An 18,538-nucleotide genomic window follows, 5' to 3' on the forward strand; every position below is an offset into this window, starting at 1 on the left:
CACTGTGTTCGTCTCAAGCGTTCCATCAGGGCGCCGAAGAAAAAGACTGGGTGGCTTGAAGGTTGCTAGTTCTTCCCTAAATGTCCTATAATTGCTTCTAGTGTTATTTCTTTTAAAACCATTATCAGTTTCCTCTAATAGTTTGTAACGGTATTTGCGTGTAATTTGTCTGATGGTTTTGGATGTTTTCTTCTGTGTTTCCAAAAAGTTTGAGGGCTCCGTTTGATTGAATGTAAAATTCATGAAAGTTTCCACCTGTTGTTTGCTTTCAAATACTTACTGTGCCGAAATTGTACAACAGATGGCGGAATATATGTGAGAGCTGTTGGTGTAAGGTTGCCACCATTTAACTGTGTTAAACGTTAAAGTACTTGTTGTCCTAAGGTTGAGCACAGGGTTCAATAAATGTGTAACTAATTCATTAACGTTTGTTGTGTATGTGTTTGGAGTTGTGTGTGGAAGAGTGGTTCGTCGAAAAAAGTGAGAATTAAATTGTGAGTGTCTTTAGTGATTCATAGGCAGAAACATCAGAAACATTTGGCAACAAAGGTTGCTATCACTGTGTTACGATCGATTGCTGTGAAACTGCTCGTACATAGAGTGTAATATGCTAATTGTCTGTTTATCAATTAATGATGACATAAACCAGCATGATCCACTCCCCACACACCTACTCTGTACTGGCACAGTAATATGATAGAACAAAGAGACAGAAATAAACGTTAACAAACATTTTATTATTTCCACACTGTTATATACACAGGAGGAAGCTAATTGAACACAAATACCTTAACAGAGAATATTTAAATAAAATTTTAGTACTTCATCAAACAGGAGTACACTAACACAGTGACAGAGAAATGTCGATCGGAAGCAACTTAATGCCACAGAGGAGCAGGTCCATGATCCAGAGGACCATGGTATGGACCAGGCAATGGACCTGGTAGGGGTCCAGGACCTAACCTCAGGGGAGCTGGTCCAGGCAGGGGGCCTGGTCCAAGCAGTGGGCTTGGTCCAGGCAGCGGGCCTGGTCCACGCAGAGGGCCAGGCCCTAGGTGAAGGGGGGCATGAGCATGCAGAGGTGCATAGACAGGCAAGGGGCCATGGCCGAACCTCAGGGGACCAGGTCCAGACAGAGGTCCTGGTCCAGGAAGAGGTCCTGGTCCAGGCAGGGGTCCCGGTCCAGCCAGGGGTCCCGGTCCAGGCAGAATTGGACCATGCAGGGGCCCTAGTCCATGCAGCAGGCCTGCAGAGCTCATGCCCAGCACTGCTAGGAGAACACCTGTGGTCTGTAAAGAGGAACGAACCTTTAGTAATTTACTAGGCACCTTTTCTACTACACTCACATAATTTAATTACTCCAACCTGTTATAGACTAAAAAGAATTTACTCTGGGACACACAAACACTGCATACAGTATTTTCTATCTCAGTTACGATTATGGACTCCCTTCATTGGCATCTCCAGACAAATTAACGAAGTGTTTCTTACAGTACTTGCCAGAACAGCCATCTTATTCTGATATTAGTCTCTGAACCTCATAATCGAAACTTTGTTTTCTTCCTTGGCATTATTCCTATTGGACACATGGTAACCTTTACTTATACGCATACTTGCTTTAATTTGCATGAAAAAAAGTTTCACACATTCAGATCTCTGCAAGTTTTCCTACTTCTGTTAATAAACCAACTCATGCTTCTTTCACTGTTCTGCCTCTCATCCTGTTAAATATTTCGCATTTACTTTTTGACACAAAAAACATGAGCTTATCGAATAGCACATAAGCTATGTGAGTAGCATAGCCCAAAGGGGTCTTAAAGGACGGTTACTATTCACAATGTACAAAAATTATCTGTTATCTGTTGGATAACTTTGTAAGCTCGAAGGAGCTGTTCGCCAATTCTGGTATTATATACAGGAATTCGTGTTACAAAAAAATTTTAAGGTAAACAAGAACTACTTGCACGCCTGCAGAGAGTCTGCACTTGGGAAAGGAAGTGGCAGTTGATTCTCATCACAAGTAAATGCAATGTACTGCGCTTCATTTACCGTTCATTTAAGGTATTGGTAATGGAACGCTAGAACCAGTAACAAAATATTTATGTCTCTGCCTATCAAAGGACCTAAATCGAAATGAATACATATGTCAACTTGCAGGAACAACAAATACACATATCAGAGAAATGTTTTGCACCACCCTGGCGCCAAGCGGGATTAGCGGAGCGGTCTAAGGGGCTGCACTCAACGACTGTGCAGCTGGTCCTGGCGGAGGTTCGAGTCCTCCCTAGGGCATAGGTGTGTGTTTGTCCTTAGGATCTTTAAGTTAAGTAGTGTGTGAGCTTAGGCACTGATGACATTAGCATCTATATCTACATCTACATTTATACACCGCAAGCCACCCAACGGTGTGTGGCGGAGGGCACTTTACGTGCCACTGTCATTACCTCATCCAGAAACGCACCCTCTCGAAACCTGGACAGCAAGCTACACCGCGATGCAGAGCGCCTCTCTTGCAGAGTCTGCCACTTGAGTTAGCTAAACATCTCCGTAACGCTATCACGCTTACCAAATAACCCTGTGACGAAACGCGCCGCTCTTCTTTGGATCTTCTCTATCTCCTCTGGTGCGGATCCCACACACATGAGCAATACTCAAGTATAGGTCGAACGAGCGGTTTGTAATCTGAACCTGGTACCTGTCTTACCAACAATTAATTTTATATGATCATTCCATTTCAAATCGTTCCGCACGCATACTCCCAGATCTTTTACAGAAGTAACTGCTACCAGTGTTTGTTCCGCTATCTTGTAATCATACAATAAAGGATCCTTCTTTCTATGTATTCGCAATACATTACATTTGTCTATGTTAAGGGTCAGTTGCCACTCCCTGCACCAAGTGCCTATCCGCTGCAGATCTTCCTGCATTTCGCTACAATTTTCTAATGCTGAAACTTCTCTGTATACTACAGCATCATCCGCGAAAAGCCGCATGGAACTTCCGACACTATCTACTAGGTCATTTATATATATTGTTAAAAGCAATGGTCCCATAACACTCCCCTGTGGCACGCCAGACGTTACTTTAACGTCTGTAGACGTCTCTCCATTGATAATAACATGCTGTCTTTTGTTTGCTAAAACTCTTCAGCCACACAGCTGGTCTGATATTCCGTAGGCTCTTACTTTGTTTATCAGGCGACAGTGCGGAACTGTTTCGAACGCCTTCCGGCAGTCAAGAAAAATAGCATCTACCTGGGAGCCTGTATCTAATATTTTCTGGGTCTCATGAACTAATAAAGCGAGTTGGGTCTCACACGATCGCTGTTTCCGGAATCCATGTTGATTCCTACAGAGTAGATTCTGGGTTTCCAAAAACTACATGATCCTCGAGCAAAAAACATGTTCTAAAATTCTACAACAGTTAAGTCCCTTAAGATATCACTTACATTTGAACATTTTAGAACCACCATGGTTCTCAGAACTCCTGCAGATAGACGTGACTGTGGAAATTGTATCACAGACTCAGTCCCTTTGACCAGAAATGTTTCTAAACCCGCTCCAAGATGTAAACAATCATGCATGATCAGCATCTATTAGACAGAGGAGGTCTGACAGTCGATCTTTTTCAGTCATTGCATCAGGAAGGAGGTACACGGCTCACGTTGTTTGTAGTTCAACCATGCCTAGACGGTCAATACCGCGGTTCGATGGCGTCCGCATTGTCAGTTTGTACCAGGAAGGCCTCTCAACAAGGGGAGTGTCCAGGTGTCTCCGAGTGAACCAAAGCGATGTTTTTCGGACATGGAGGAGATACAGAGAGACAGGAACTCTCAGGCTGCCCAAGGGTTACTACTGTAGTGGATGACCACTACCTACGGATTATTGCTCTGAGGAACCCTGACAGCAACTCCACCATGTGGAATAATGCTTTCTGTGCAACCACAGGTCGTACGACTGAAACTGCGCGCAACTGGCTGCATGCTGCGCAACTTCATTCCTGACGTCCACAGCGAGGTCGATATTTGCAACCACGACACCATGCAGTGCGGTACAGACGGGCCCACTAATATGCCAAATGGACCGCTCAGGATTGGCATCACGTTCTATTCACCGATGAGTGTCGAATATGCTTTCAACTAGACAATCGTCAGAGACGTGTTTAGAGGCAACCCGGTCAGGCCTAACGCCTTAGACACACTGTCCATCGAGTGCAACAAGGCTGAGTTTCCATGTTGTTTTGGGATGGCGTTATGTGGGGCCGACGTGCGCCGCTGGTGGTCATGGAAGGCGCTGTAACAGCTGTACAATACGTGAATGCCATCCTCCTACAGATAGTCCAACCATATTGGCAGCATATTGGCGAGGCATTCGTCTTCATGCACTACAATTCCCACCCCTAATCATGCACATCTTGTGACTTCCGTCAGGATAACATCGCTCGACCAAAGTGGCCAGCATGTTCTGCGGACATGATCGCTATAGAACATGCATGTGATAGATTGAAAAGGGCTGTCAATGGACGGTGTGACCCACCAACCACTGTGAGGGATCTCCGAATCGCCGATGAGGGGTAGGACAACCTGCACGAACAGTGCCTTAATGAACTTCTGAATAGTTTGCCACGACGAATACAGGCTGCATTAATGCAAGAGGACGAGCTACTGGGTATTATAGATACCGATGTGTACAGCAATCTGGGCCACCATCTATGAAGTGTCGCTGTAGGGTGGTACAACATGCAATTTATGGTTTTCATAAGCAATAAAAAGGACGGAAAAGGTGTTCATGTTGATCTCTATTACAAATTTTCTGTACAGGTTTCGGAACTCTTGGAACCGAGGAGATTCAAAAAATTTTTTTTACGTCTGTATAATTAGAAGAAAAGCAAGGAACTGTTTCACTCAAAAAGAAGTAGCTTGCCAGACCTTAATTTAAATATTCATAGCATTCGTTGTCTTGACCCTTTACTAGATGGGATTTGTAGAGGTGTTTCATACGACAGCTGTACGTTAAATAATAACCAATCAATAAGTGAATCATTTACGTTAGTCAAATATTTGTTTGGCTTAAACAGCTGAACATGTGTACTAAATTACATCTAGGGGGAGATATAGCAGTATGAAATGTTTGAAAGGTGAACAGCATTAATTTTGGTATAGTAATAAAGATGGAACTTATAATTTTTGGCAGAGTTGATGAGTCTCTATCAGAACTGGTACTCCTGTTTAAGGTTTTCGAAACAGTTTCACATCAGCTGAGTGACCAACGGGTTATTGGATAATATATGAAGATCTAGATATTGCACAGCCTTATTCTAAAACGTAAATTACAAAGTTGACTACAATAAACATCACACTGCTACTAAAATAACATGTTGACAGAGGGTTTGGAAACAAAATCTACAACTACGCGATTAGTCTGAAATTCAATATTAAGTGCCTAGCACAGGGTTCATCGATCCACCTTGTAGCTCTATCCCTTTTGTTCCACTCTCGAACGGCCCGCGGAAAAAAACGAGCACTTAAAGCGTTCTGTACGAACTCTGAACTCTCTTATTGTAACATGATATTCAGTTCTCCGAATGTAGATGAGCGCTAAGAGAATATTTTATCAATTGCTGGAGAAAGATGGTGATCGAAGTTTCACGAGAAGATGCAGCCGCCTCGAGAAACGGCTTTGCTTTAAAGATTATCACCACAAATCACCTTGGTAGTCTGTCCCATATTTCGCAATAATACAAAGCGAGGTGTCCTTTTTTGAAGTTTTTCGATGTCCTCAATCTGTCCCATCTGACGTGGATCTTACACTACACAACAACACTCCAGAAGACGGCGGACAAGCGTGGTATAAGCAGGCCCTTTACTAGAACTGCTACATTTTCTTTCTGCCAACAAATCACTGTCTTTTGTTTCCTTTCGCCTCAACATTATCTATGTAATCGTACAAATTTAAGTTATTCGTATCTGCAACACACAAGTATTCAGTTGAATTTACAGCCATTAGATTTGTGTGATTTCCCGTGTAACCGAAATGTAGCGGATTTACTTCAGTACTCTTGCGGATGACTTCACACTTTACGTAATTTAGAGTCAATTGACACTTTTCGCAACATACTAATAGCTTATCTAAATAATTTTTTCAATTTGTTTTGATCATTTTATGACTTTGCAAGACGGAAAATAACAGAATTATCTGGAAACAGTCTAAGTGGGCTGCTCAGATTGTCTCCTAAGCCGTTTATGTACGTAGATCACAAACAGCAGATGGTCTGTAACACCGCCTCGAGAAAAGCCGGATATTAAATCCGTTTTACTCTATGTCTTTCCGTCAATTACTGCGAAGTAAGACCTTTCTGATAGGAGCTGACGAATCTGAAAGCACAACTGAAGTGATACTCCAAAGGTACGCAATTTCATAAGAAGTCTGTTGTAAGGAACAGAGTCAAAAGCCGTCTAGGAATCTAAAAATATGGAATCAATTTGACATACCCTGTCAATAGCACTTGTTACTTGATGAGAATAAGGAGCTAGCTGCGTTTTAAAGGAATGATGTTTTCTGAATCCTTGCTGATTATTCGTCAATAAATGGTTTATTCGAGGTACATCATAATTTTAGAACACAATATACGTGTATGTTCCAAACTCCAAATGGCAATCAACGTGAATGATTTGGATCTGTAATTTAGCGGATTGTTACTATTTCCTTTCTTCGGTATTGGTATGACTTGCGCAACGTTCCAGTCCTTAGGTAAGGATTTTGGATGAACGAGCGGTTGTATATGATTGCTAAATGTGGAGCTATTGTACCAGCATATTCTTTAAGAAACCGGGCCGTTATATTATATGGACCGGAAGTATTGCCTTTGTTAAGTGATTTAAGCTGCTTTGCTGCACCGAGGGTATATACTTGGAAGTTACTCATATTGGTGGCAGTTCTTGATTCGAATTTTGGATTGTTTACTTCGTCTTCGTTGGCGAAGGAGTTTCGGAAAACCGTGCTTAGTAACTTTTTTTTTTAGTGTCACTGCACTGTCATGTGTGACATCATCGTTGTTATTGCACAGTGAAAGCCTTTGCCACTGGTTTACTTTACATATAATTACAATCTCTTTGGGTTTTCAGCGAGATTTCAAGACAGCGTATCGTTGTGGAAGCAAGCTACTAAAAGCATAAATTAGAAGCAAGTTCGTGCTAAATTTAGAGCGTCTGTAAATCTTTACCAATCTTGAGGTTTTGCGTTCTTCTAAATTTGGCATGTTTTTTGCGTTGCTTCTGCAACACTGCTCTGACCCTGATTGTGTACCATGGAGGGAAGACACCCATCGCTTATTAATTTATTTGCACATATCTAAAAAATGGCTCTGAGCACTATGGGACTTAACATCTGTGGTCATCAGTCCCGTAGAACTACTTAAACCTAACTAACCTAAGGACATCACATATATCCATGTCCGAGGCAGGATTCGAACCTGCGACCGTAGCAGTCCCGCGGTTCCGGACTGAGCGCCTAGAACCGCTAGACCACCGCGGCCGGCTGCACATACCTCTCAATTGCTGTTGATGCTAGTCCATTATATCAGCGTTGCCTTTATTACAGAATTACTTGTTTTTACCAAATGTCACGGAGAGTAAGATTTTAAAAAGTTCTGGTTTGTGAAAGACTGTTAGCCTTTGAACTTTAAACAGAACTGAACACTTCGACGTTATCTCTAAGGCACAAGTGGTATCTGACGATTGCTGTGTGAGAGTGATGCTGCAGCAACAGTAGTCTGTGACTCACCAGTTGGTTCATGCTGCTGCTTGTGGTGTTCGTGGTTGTCGAGTGTGCCCTCCGAGCTGCGGTCCTTGGTTATATATCGGGCGGTGAGCCTCTCACCGCCACTGGAAAGGCACGGTAGTGGGGGATTACGTGAGAGAGTGGTGGCTGCGGGGTATTCGCAAATGATGCTTTCTAAATTTGTGTTGGCTGCAGAGATTTAGCGGGAGAAGGGACTATTCGACTGGACACTTGATACACACGATTAATTCTCTTGTCGCTACACGACTTTATAGGGAAGAAACACTGTAGTAACAGACAAAGTTTATAATAAGTAATTAGTAACAGTAATAGTAGTAGTAGTAGTAGTAGTAGTAGTAGTAGTAGTACGTTTTTTTCATCAGTGAATTAGTTTTATGAGGATATTGAATATATCACGGTATTCCCGTTTGAGAAGTAAAGAATAAAATCTTAATTCATATACACATTCTTTTGTATAGGGTAATCACTGTTTCTTCATTGCTGGTGACTGGATCGCAATGGTAAAAGTCAAACATCAGGTGAAGAATGTCTTTATTGTCTATATGTCTCGTTTCGGAGTTTATAGATGGTCAGATATCCACAAAATATCAGATACAGAAATATTTTATAATGCACAGTAATGGATGGCTAAGGCATTCCACTTTGACTGAAAACACCTGGCACAAAATATAATGCATTAACTCAGAAACGATTTCTGAACGTAGATGTAGCGTACCTAGCGAAACAAACATTCACTGACTGCTGATATAATTCAGCAAAGAAGACATTTCTGCCACCGGGTGGTATTACAAAATGTATAGTGACGCCAACGAGCATCAGCAGCTATACATTTGTTATTTCGTATGTCTGATGGCTGTTAGCAAATTTATTATATAAGACTTACTTTCTTGATAATAATGGTAATGACTTTACAATAATAAAAGGATACATAAAATATCTGTTAAATTCGGGAGTATTACGTAGCGCTACTCATCGTCAGAAGCTGCAACCACTACTACAGTGCGATACGCCAGTCTACATATAAATTAAAATATACAGTAGCAATACTAGCATAGATTACAAATTTAAATATAGGCAGTAGGACAGTGGAAGGAGAATAATTAAAACTGGGACAGTCCATCTCTGAGGCAAAAACCCATTACCAGACAACAACAAATTTGCGCTGTCCAGCTTTCATCAAAAAGAACAATTTTCTGGTCACGAGCCCAAACACTTTTTTATGAAACATAGGAACCATTTCAGTACAAACAAAACTCAGCCGTTGGAGAGCATACATTATGTTCACATAACTGTTGTTGTTGTCTTCAGTCCTGAGACTGGTTTGATGCAGCTCTCCATGCTACTCTATCCTGTGCAAGCTGCTTCATCTCCCAGTACCTACTGCAACCTACATCCTTCTGAATCTGCTTAGTGTACTCATCTCTCGGTCTCCCTCTACGATTTTTACCCTCCACGCTGCCCTCCAATGCTAAATTTGTGATCCCTTGATGCCTCAAAACATGTCCTACCAACCGATCCCTTCTTCTAGTCAAGTTGTGCCACAAACTTCTCTTCTCCCCAATCCTATTCAATACCTCCTCATTAGTTACGTGATCTATCCACCTTATCTTCAGTATTCTTCTGTAGCACCACATTTTTAAAGCTTCTATTCTCTTCTTGTCCAAACTAGTTATCGTCCATGTTTCACTTCCATGTTAAGAAATATTATTTGGTTCCATGTCCAGTCGAAGGTACATCATAGCATCTTTTGACGCTTTACAAAAGTTATGAAATAAAAGCATAAAATAGTGTAATCGTACATCCCAAACCGTAAAATATGAAATACAGACATTTAGATGGAGATGGGGTGGGGATGGGGGTGGAGGTGATGGAAGAGGAAGTTTGGGGGAGAGGGGGAAGTGGAATAGGGGAGGTGCACTATATAAAAGCTAAATGTAAACATGTTAAATAAGAATCACACATTGGTGCCCCACAGCCATGCTGACAACAAATCCAGAAAAATATAGAAAATTCATTTCCTGTGGAAGCGAATCTCTACATTCAAGATTCCAGAATGGTTAGTATTAGAATGCTTATATGTCTCAATTTCATCCAAAATGTCAAAATTCAAGCACTTTGGTTGTATGAGTAAGATCTTAAGAGTTTTTAAGTTGGATATAAATGATGCTTCGATCAATGAGATGACAACCCATAGCAGCAGAGTTTTTGTTGCAGCGATTTCTGAGTCTGGTTGAAAAGCCACATCCCGTCTCGCCAACGTAAACACTATTACAGCATCCACAAGTGATTTATACAGCACGGATTTCTAAATTCATTTTGCTTATTGTCAAAAGTTGTACGCAAAACTGTCGCAAGTGTCTTTCTCGTCTGGAAGCCAATTTCTAAAATGGCTTTTTTAAATGCGTTGGCTGTTCGTTCTCAGAAAGTCCTGTGTAGGACACAGATGCAAATTTTGGTTGGATTCTCTGGAGGATCAGCAATAAATTTTTTCCGTCTATAGAAATCCGAATCACAAATGCTACGTATCTCACGTTCAGTGTAACCGTTTTTCTGATCTAAATGTGGGATTATATCTATTTATTCTCTGACACATGTTGGGCTTAGGACAACTTCAGCTAACCTTTCGAGCGCTGACAGGAAGAAAGCACGCTTGTACACGTATGGGTAGCACATTTATATTATTTATGCAGGATGCTTAAAAAAAGTAATCAATACTTTGAGTGGTCGTAGTTAGGACTAAAACAGGAAAAAGGTGTCCAGTAGACTTGGGCTCTAGAATGAGCATTTATTCATCTTTGCTATTATGGAAAAACATTTCTTCTGCTGGAAGCTCTTTACTATTACCAGACGACCTAAGGAAAGATTTGAAACTGTTTTACCTCTCACATTTATCTTTCTCCATACCACCGTAATGGAACACTGTTATTCGTTACGTGAAAGGGCAGACATCTTCTTTAGTGAAGACTCACAAGTTCAGTCCGTTTTGAGTTTTATATTTCTTCATGTTGTCCCATTGTCATGGACAGAGCTGTCGTGGTTTAATTATCAAGGCCGTTTTTGATGTGCATAACTGACTGATAAATGCACTCATGCGATGTAGTTAAAACTCTCAATGTTTCGAAGAGATCTCTACAGTGAGCTTGAGTCTATTTTTTGATTTTATACTTGTTGTACCAAGTAAAACAGTCTATCACAGTTGATTAGTGTATTAGATACGCAGGAAGATTTAGAGGAAGTGATACTGTAAATGGGTGATGATGTCCTAAAAAGTCGAAAACCGGAACAGTGACATGGTGAACATTTTTCAAGTAGAAACTCCCATCCTAAATTATAAATGGAGTAGAATCGACACTGCAAAAATTTACCTGCCGCCGTTCTTTTGCGAAACGCGTCGTTACAAACATCGTTGTAGCTAAAATAACGTTATTGACCTAGAATTTATGGCAAACTGGAGACCTGGCCCGTCTTGGAAAGGTAGCATTACATTGCTACGGCTACAAGACTTGACTGGCGTAGTGAATCTTGTTTGGCGCCGTGAATGAAATTCAGACAGGAACTTTAAGTACGTGAATATCATCACTTTCACATAACCTGTGTGATGTAAGTGGTGCATACCAGAAAAGTTGTCTGGAGGCATGAATGTTGCTTGTTACGCATTGAAATGGCGTTTGGAGTGACGTCTCATGGCAATTACCTGAAGACATCGTGTTCTAAGTAGTAAGTTTATAACCACTGTGGGGTGTACGTGTGTGTGAGTAATTGTATCGAAGGATGGCTGACGTATCACGACTATAGAAGAAATGAGAAAAAAACAAGCATAATCTATATGTTTGGCTAGTGGTACGGAAATTCTTTAGTGAAGACTAGGAAGCACTGTGGTACATTGTTGAGATCCGTTGTCACAGTCCTTTGTCGTGGGTTCTTTATCGCAGACATCTTCGTCGTGCCACGCAAAGAATCGTGACACGAATGGATCATCTGCTGCACTACTGAAAGAACGTAATGTCGGCAAATCACTGTGAGTTGTGTGGTGTTACCATTGATTGGGGGGGGGGGGGGGGGTTGGCGGCGGATAAACGCCCTTGGGGATTGGTATGTGATACTCACCTTCTTCATGTTTTTTTTAAAGAACGTCATAGATAAAGCTTGTTTACAAAATCATACTACAATATGTACTTTTCAGTCTTACTTATGGAGTTTAGCTGAGCGGAGGAGATAAACGAGAGTTTACTGAAGGTTTGTCAATATGTACAGTAATTTTATAGGTTGTAGGTGACGATCGGCTTGCCTTTAGGAAAGGTAAAGGGACCAAACAGTTGCGCTAAATGACAAGAGTAAGATTTAAGAAAAATCAAAACACATTCGTAGGATTCGTCCACCTAGAAGAAAGCGTTCGACAAATTAAAACTGTTGCATATCTTCGAAATTTTCAGGAAAATGTATGCAAACTATAGGGAAAGACACGGAATACACAATATGTACGAGAACCAAGAGGGAAAAGCGAGAATGGAAAACCAAAAACGAAATGCTCGGATCATAAACAGAGATGTGATCTCCAGCCCCTAGTGTTGAGCCTATACTTGGAAGGGGTAATGACGAAAGTAAAAAAAAAAAAATCCTGACAGATTAAATCTGAATGCCAGACCAAGACTCGAACTAGCGACCTTAGCCTTTCGTCCTTTCGTGGGCAAGTGTTCTACCCGCTTTTTATTTTCATTAATCTCATTTTGTTCGGTATTCGTCGTTATATTTTTTCGGGGCGGACGCCCCATGGCGCTTGTTCAAGTTCATCGTGGATCCATTGACTCAGTTTTTTATTACACAGGGCAGATAAATCTCTGACCGAACACACTGAGCTACCGTACTGGCTAAACCAACTGACCTTCCCAAGCACGACTAAGGGCCGGCCGTCACAGCTTTACGTCTGCCAGTACTTTGTCTTCTACCGTCTAAACTTCGCAGAACATCTTCTGCGAAGCTAGCAGCACACCTGGAAGAAAGGATGTATTCGAGTCTCGGTCCTGCACACAGTTTTAATCTGCCAGGAAGTTTCTTATCAGTGCACACTCCGCTGCAGAGTGAAAATCTCGTTCTGGAAACATCGCCCAGGCTGTGACTGAGTCATGTCTCCGCAATATCCTTTCTTCCAGGAATGCTAGTTCTGCTAGGCTCACAGGAGAGCTTCTGTGAAGTCTGAAAGGTAGGAGACAAGGTACTGGCAGAATTGAAGGTGTGAGGACGGGGCGTGAGTCGTGCTTGGGTAGCTCAGTATCAGAGCACTTGTCCGTCAAAGGCAAAGGGCACGGGTTCGAGTCTTGGTCCGACACACAGTTTTAATCTGCCAGGAAGTTTCGTATCAGCGCCCACTCTACTGAAGAGTTAAAATCTCGTTCTGAGAAAAAAAAAAGTTTCGGATTTGGGATTAAAAATGAAAGTATGTCAGTGCTGAGATCTGTTGATGACATCGCTATTCTCATAGAATTTGAGGAAGAACTGTAAGATCTGCTGAATAGAGTGAACAGTCTAATGAGCATACATTGTGTATTGAGAGTAAACCAAAGAATGACGGATGTGAAGAGAAGTAGCAAACATGAGAATAGGGATGAACTCAACATTAAACTTTTGGAGAACTATGTAAACGAACTGAAGGAACTCTGTTACGGACGAAACAAGGGTGAAGCAGAAAAAAGACTATCAGACGCAAAGAGGGTATTACCCACAACAAGAGATCTACTAGCATCAACATCGACCTTCATTCGAGTATGGAATTCCTGGAAATACACTTTAGGAGAACAGTACTGTGTGTCGGTGACGCATGGACAGTAGGAAGAACATAAAAAAAGAAATCAGTGAGTATCATGTAATTCATACATTCTGCAGTAGCCTATATTCTTCCTCAGGGATAAAACTATTTTTTTACCAAATTTACTCGAAATCAGTTATGTGGTTTAGTTGTGTAAACGTATTTTTTTTTTCGTCATCGGATTCTGATTAATTAAAGTCTATACGATGCCTCAAGGTACGTCCAAGTTACCTGGAAGATCCACCATGAAAATTCGTCGAGTTCGTGGAGGTATGTGCCGTCTATGCAACTAAATGAAGGCAGTTTGTTTGTTGCCATACGCGTTTCGCTTCATTTATTTGGGAAGCATCATCAGTGGCCTGAAATACATGTTTCTTTTTATATATACAATAAGCGTATTATCTGCTAGATATAATAGGTTGATATTTTACATTTTGTCGGGTTTTTTAGGTTAGAAGCAACTTTTGTAGCACTAGTTCCGTAAAAGGATGTATCTTTCGTTTTACTTACGATTTCCAGCACTGCTAACACATATATGTGTTTCTGGAGATGTATTTGTTGGTCCTCATGCTCCAGTTAGCCGAATAAGGTGTTGTTTAGCCACTTGTCACATCACATTTCACTTTCATTGCCATTTGGCGATCAACATATGTGTGTTTGCAGTGTGTAGTGTTGCCAACTGTTGTTATGTGTTTGTCTTTTGTTTCTGTTGTGTTTTGTGGTTTTCATTTGTTGTATGTCTGTGTGTGTCTGTGTGTGTGCAATTTTTTTTTTTTTTTTTTTTTTTTTTTTTTTTTCTCTCTGTGGTTCATGTGTTTGTCTGTGAGTATGTGTGTGTGTATGGGGGGGGGGGTGGGGGTAGGAGGGAGAGAGAGAGAGAAGAGGGGAAGGATATTCATTAATTATTTATCCTGGTTGCACTTCAGTTTGTTGTTGTTTTGGTGGCTAGCATGATCAGCGAGTTATTGTTTATATGGATTTGGTCATTGAGTACCTTCTTTTCCATTGCAATGGCTCTTTGTATGTGGAAGTTTTCTTGCAATGTCAGGAGGTTTTTGTTGTGATTATTCACTCTGATAACTGTCATGTCACATTCCATGTTCGATGGTTCATCTTCTCTCTCTCTCTCCCTCCTACCCCCACCCCCCCCCCCCCATACACACACACATACTCACAGACAAACACATGAACCACAGAGAGAAAAAAAAAAAAAAAAAAAAAAAAAAAAAAATTGCACTCACACAGACACACACAGACATACAACAAATGAAAACCACAAAACACAACAGAAACAAAAGACAAACACATAACAACAGTTGGCAACACTACACACTGCAAACACACATATGTTGATCGCCAAATGGCAATGAAAGTGAAATGTGATGTGACAAGTGGCTAAACAACACCTTATTCGGCTAACTGGAGCATGAGGACCAACAAATACATCTCCAGAAACACATATATGTGTTAGCAGTGCTGGAAATCGTAAGTAAAACGAAAGATACATCCTTTTACGGAACTAGTGCTACAAAAGTTGCTTCTAACCTAAAAAACCCGACAAAATGTAAAATATCAACCTATTATATCTAGCAGATAATACGCTTATTGTATATATAAAAAGAAACATGTATTTCAGGCCACTGATGATGCTTCCCAAATAAATGAAGCGAAACGCGTATGGCAACAAACAAACTGCCTTCATTTAGTTGCATAGACGGCACATACCTCCACGAATTTAAAGCAACTAAAGGAGAAGACGGAAAACAGTAAAAATGACGATTCGTCGAGTTGTTTTGGCGAAGAGCATATTAAAACGAAGAAACAGCGAAATAAGACGATTTTAGATAGAACTTGAAATCATGGTATTCTTTTGTTTCCTAGATCAGATTTTGATGGAATAAAGCATGTACGGTGACCCAAGCTAAGCTTATGTTACCTTCGAAAATCTACTGAAAATCTTCTAGTAGATCCGGAGAAGCGTTCTCAAACAAACAGAAATACATTGCACTTTTACAATTTTAACATTGGTGTAGATAAAAAAGATGCAAATTGTATAGCTTCTTTCACTACAACGTGTGGAGTAGTGTGATTGTAGACATGAATGAAGAGCTGTTTGTTTCACTAACGTGGGAAGGAGCCATGGAGCTGACAGTGTGAGTAGCAAGTGGCACTAAGCCCCACGCCAGCAACACGCAGCTTTTGGTTTGTGCTTTGTTTACCGTTTCAGAATTATGTAACCTCACCAGTAAGTGAGCACGTTTAAATCTAATTGGCAAACGGACCGGAATAAGGGCGATTCAGGATATAAAGCCTAACTTGGCTGCACCACTTCCTGACTAATTTCCGCTTGTATTATGTTTCTTTGGGGAGAAGTAACTTCAAGCCTTATGCCATTATGCAGTTCAGGCGGGTTCAGATTTCACAGCAGAATAACCGGGATGCCGTTTCTTCAAACTAATTTCGTGTGATGGAAGACGAGATGCGCTAAAAGAGCTTAAAAACTTCGACTGGATAATCAGTAGAATCATCTTGCCTCACCACTCTATTAACAGAGATATATTCTACATTTTTCCCTCAACATGGGTAATTATGTCCTAGTTAATTACTGCAGCATGATCGTTTCGTGGTGTTAATACAGCTTTCTCACAGAGACAAGAATTTTCAATGTATGCTGTTCGCATTTTATCAACACAAACAGATGGACTGAGATCTTGAAGTAAATGTATGGTATGTCACAAAGTAGCGGCTAAAACGATTTCACCATCTTCTCCTCCTGCAATTTTTAACGCTAAATCAGAAAACTCCTGTGCATTTGGTTTGCGTCCTATCAGCGGCCGCATGTGCTGCGTTAACAGCATCTATGTGGTGTGTCACTACAGACTTCAGTCTGAGGCTCTCATCTCATAAGCCCTTGTTCTTTGTGGTGCAGTTTGTGATTTCTGTCTAAAATCACCCTCAAAAAATATTGTGACGCCACCCAACGGTTGATCATTTTGTCGAATATCTCTGAGGGTTCTATCAACCACCTCTACTGATTTTCGTTTAACCATGGTGCACTCGTCCCATGTTATTAAGCAGCAGTTGTGTAGAACCCTGGATTCTTCACTGTTCTTAGTAATGTCACAAATTGTGTGTTCCGTGATATTCGAATCTTCTTTTGGTCATCTATTTTCAGAGCGTTCTGATGCGGCCCGCCTCTAATTTCTCTCCTATGGTGAACTTTTCATCTCAGAGTATCACTTGCAACCTACAGGCTCAATTATTTGCTCGATGTATTCGAATCTCTGTCTTCCTCTACAGCTTTGACCCTTTAAAGTTCCCCCTAGCACTATGGAAGTTATTCCCTGATGTATTAACAGGTGTCCCATCTCAGTGTTCCTTCTTCTTGTCAGTTTTTTTCCATATATTTCTTTCCTCACCGATTCTGTTGAGAACTTCCTCATTCGTTACATTATAAGTCCACTCCATTTTCAACATCTCAAATATCACAACTCAAATGCCTCTATTCTCTTCTGTTCTGGTTTTCCCGCATATCATTTCTCAAACTATCCTAGATACATACATTCTCAAAATTTGTTCCTCGAATTCAGGCTTGTGTTTGGTACTAGTAGATTTCTGTTGGTCAGGAATGCCCATTTTGCAAATGATAGTCTTCTTGTAATGCACTCCTAGCTCCTTCCGCAATGGGTTATTTTGGTGCCTACATAGCGGAATTCATTGACTTCGTCTACCTCATGCTCAGCAATTCTAATGTAAAGCTTGCCGCGCGGGGCAGCCGAGCGCTCTGAGGTGCCTTGTGGGGGTCCGCTTGGCTCACCCCGTCGGAGGCTCGAGTCCTCTCTCGGGCATGGTTGTGTCTATCGTCATTAGCGTAAGTCAGTTTAAGTTAGATTAAGTAGTGCGTAAGCTTAGGGACCGATGACCACAGCAGTTTGGTCCCATAATACCTTACCACAAATTTCCAATTTTTAATGTAAAGTTTCTCGCTGGTCTCATGCCTAGTACGCTATTCGTCATTACTTACCTCTATCTTCGATTTACACTCATTCCATATGCTCCCATTAACCTGTTCACTGTTCATTCTATGCATCAGATTCTGTAATTCTTCTTTACCTTAATGGAGGACAGCAATATCATTGATATCCTTTCATCTTGAAGTTTAATCCCGCACTTGAATTTTCTTTTTTTTTTATGTCATTGTTGCTTCGATGTATAGATTGGACAGAAGGGATGGAAGACTACATCCGTCTCTGACACCATTTTTAAACCGAAGACTTCGTTCTTGGTACACATTCCTTATTGTTTTCTCTTGGCTTTTATACGCATTATATACTTACCATCTTTCTTGATAGCTTCCCCTACTTTTATCGGAATTTCAAGCATCTTGCACCATTCCTTGTTGTTGTTGTGGTCTTCAGTCCTGAGACTGGTTTGATGCAGCTCTCCATGCTACTCTATCCTGTGCAAGCCGCTTCATCTCCCAGTACGTACTGCAGCCTACATCCTTCTGCATCTGTTTAGTGTATTCATCTCTTCACCTGTCTTTACGATTTTTACCCTCCACGCTGCCCTCCAATACTAAATTGGTGATCACTTGATGCCTCAGAACATGTCCTACCAACCGATCCCTCCTTCTTGTCAAGTTGTGCCACAAACTCCTCTTCTCCCCAATCCTATTCAATACTTCCTCATTAGTTACGTGATCTACCCACCATTCCTTACCTACTAGAATTTTAAATATTGTATGAGCAGTTTCACCACCAGATAACAAAGAGGCTGCTATTACCAACGAGAGCCACTTTTCCTTTGACTCATAGTTATGCTAACACGATTGAAGTGAGGAATGTTTTTCTGTCCCGCCACGTGTACCCAAAACCATAATTTCTCCCATATTATTATCGACACCGTGAAAAACGCGTTCGAATAATCTGCACTG

The 18,538-nt window shown here is 41.1% G+C and overlaps 2 protein-coding genes across 2 annotated transcripts in view; both read right to left on the reverse strand.

Annotated features, from left to right (window-relative positions):
* LOC126336648 (probable G-protein coupled receptor CG31760) overlaps window positions 1-18,538 on the reverse strand; it is a 1,468,739-nt gene that overhangs the window by 479,886 nt on the left and 970,315 nt on the right. The window lies entirely within an intron of this gene.
* LOC126336649 (tetra-peptide repeat homeobox protein 1-like) lies at window positions 717-7,826 on the reverse strand. Its single transcript, XM_050000572.1, has 2 exons — window positions 7,782-7,826; window positions 717-1,289 (listed from the first exon to the last, which is right to left on the reverse strand). Exons 1-2 carry the CDS (start codon window positions 7,791-7,793, stop codon window positions 879-881), a joined length of 423 nt encoding a protein of 140 aa, XP_049856529.1. The 5' UTR covers window positions 7,794-7,826; the 3' UTR covers window positions 717-878.

Source organism: Schistocerca gregaria, chromosome 2 (assembly GCF_023897955.1).
Source record: "Schistocerca gregaria isolate iqSchGreg1 chromosome 2, iqSchGreg1.2, whole genome shotgun sequence".
Classification (NCBI taxonomy): domain Eukaryota; kingdom Metazoa; phylum Arthropoda; class Insecta; order Orthoptera; family Acrididae; genus Schistocerca; species Schistocerca gregaria.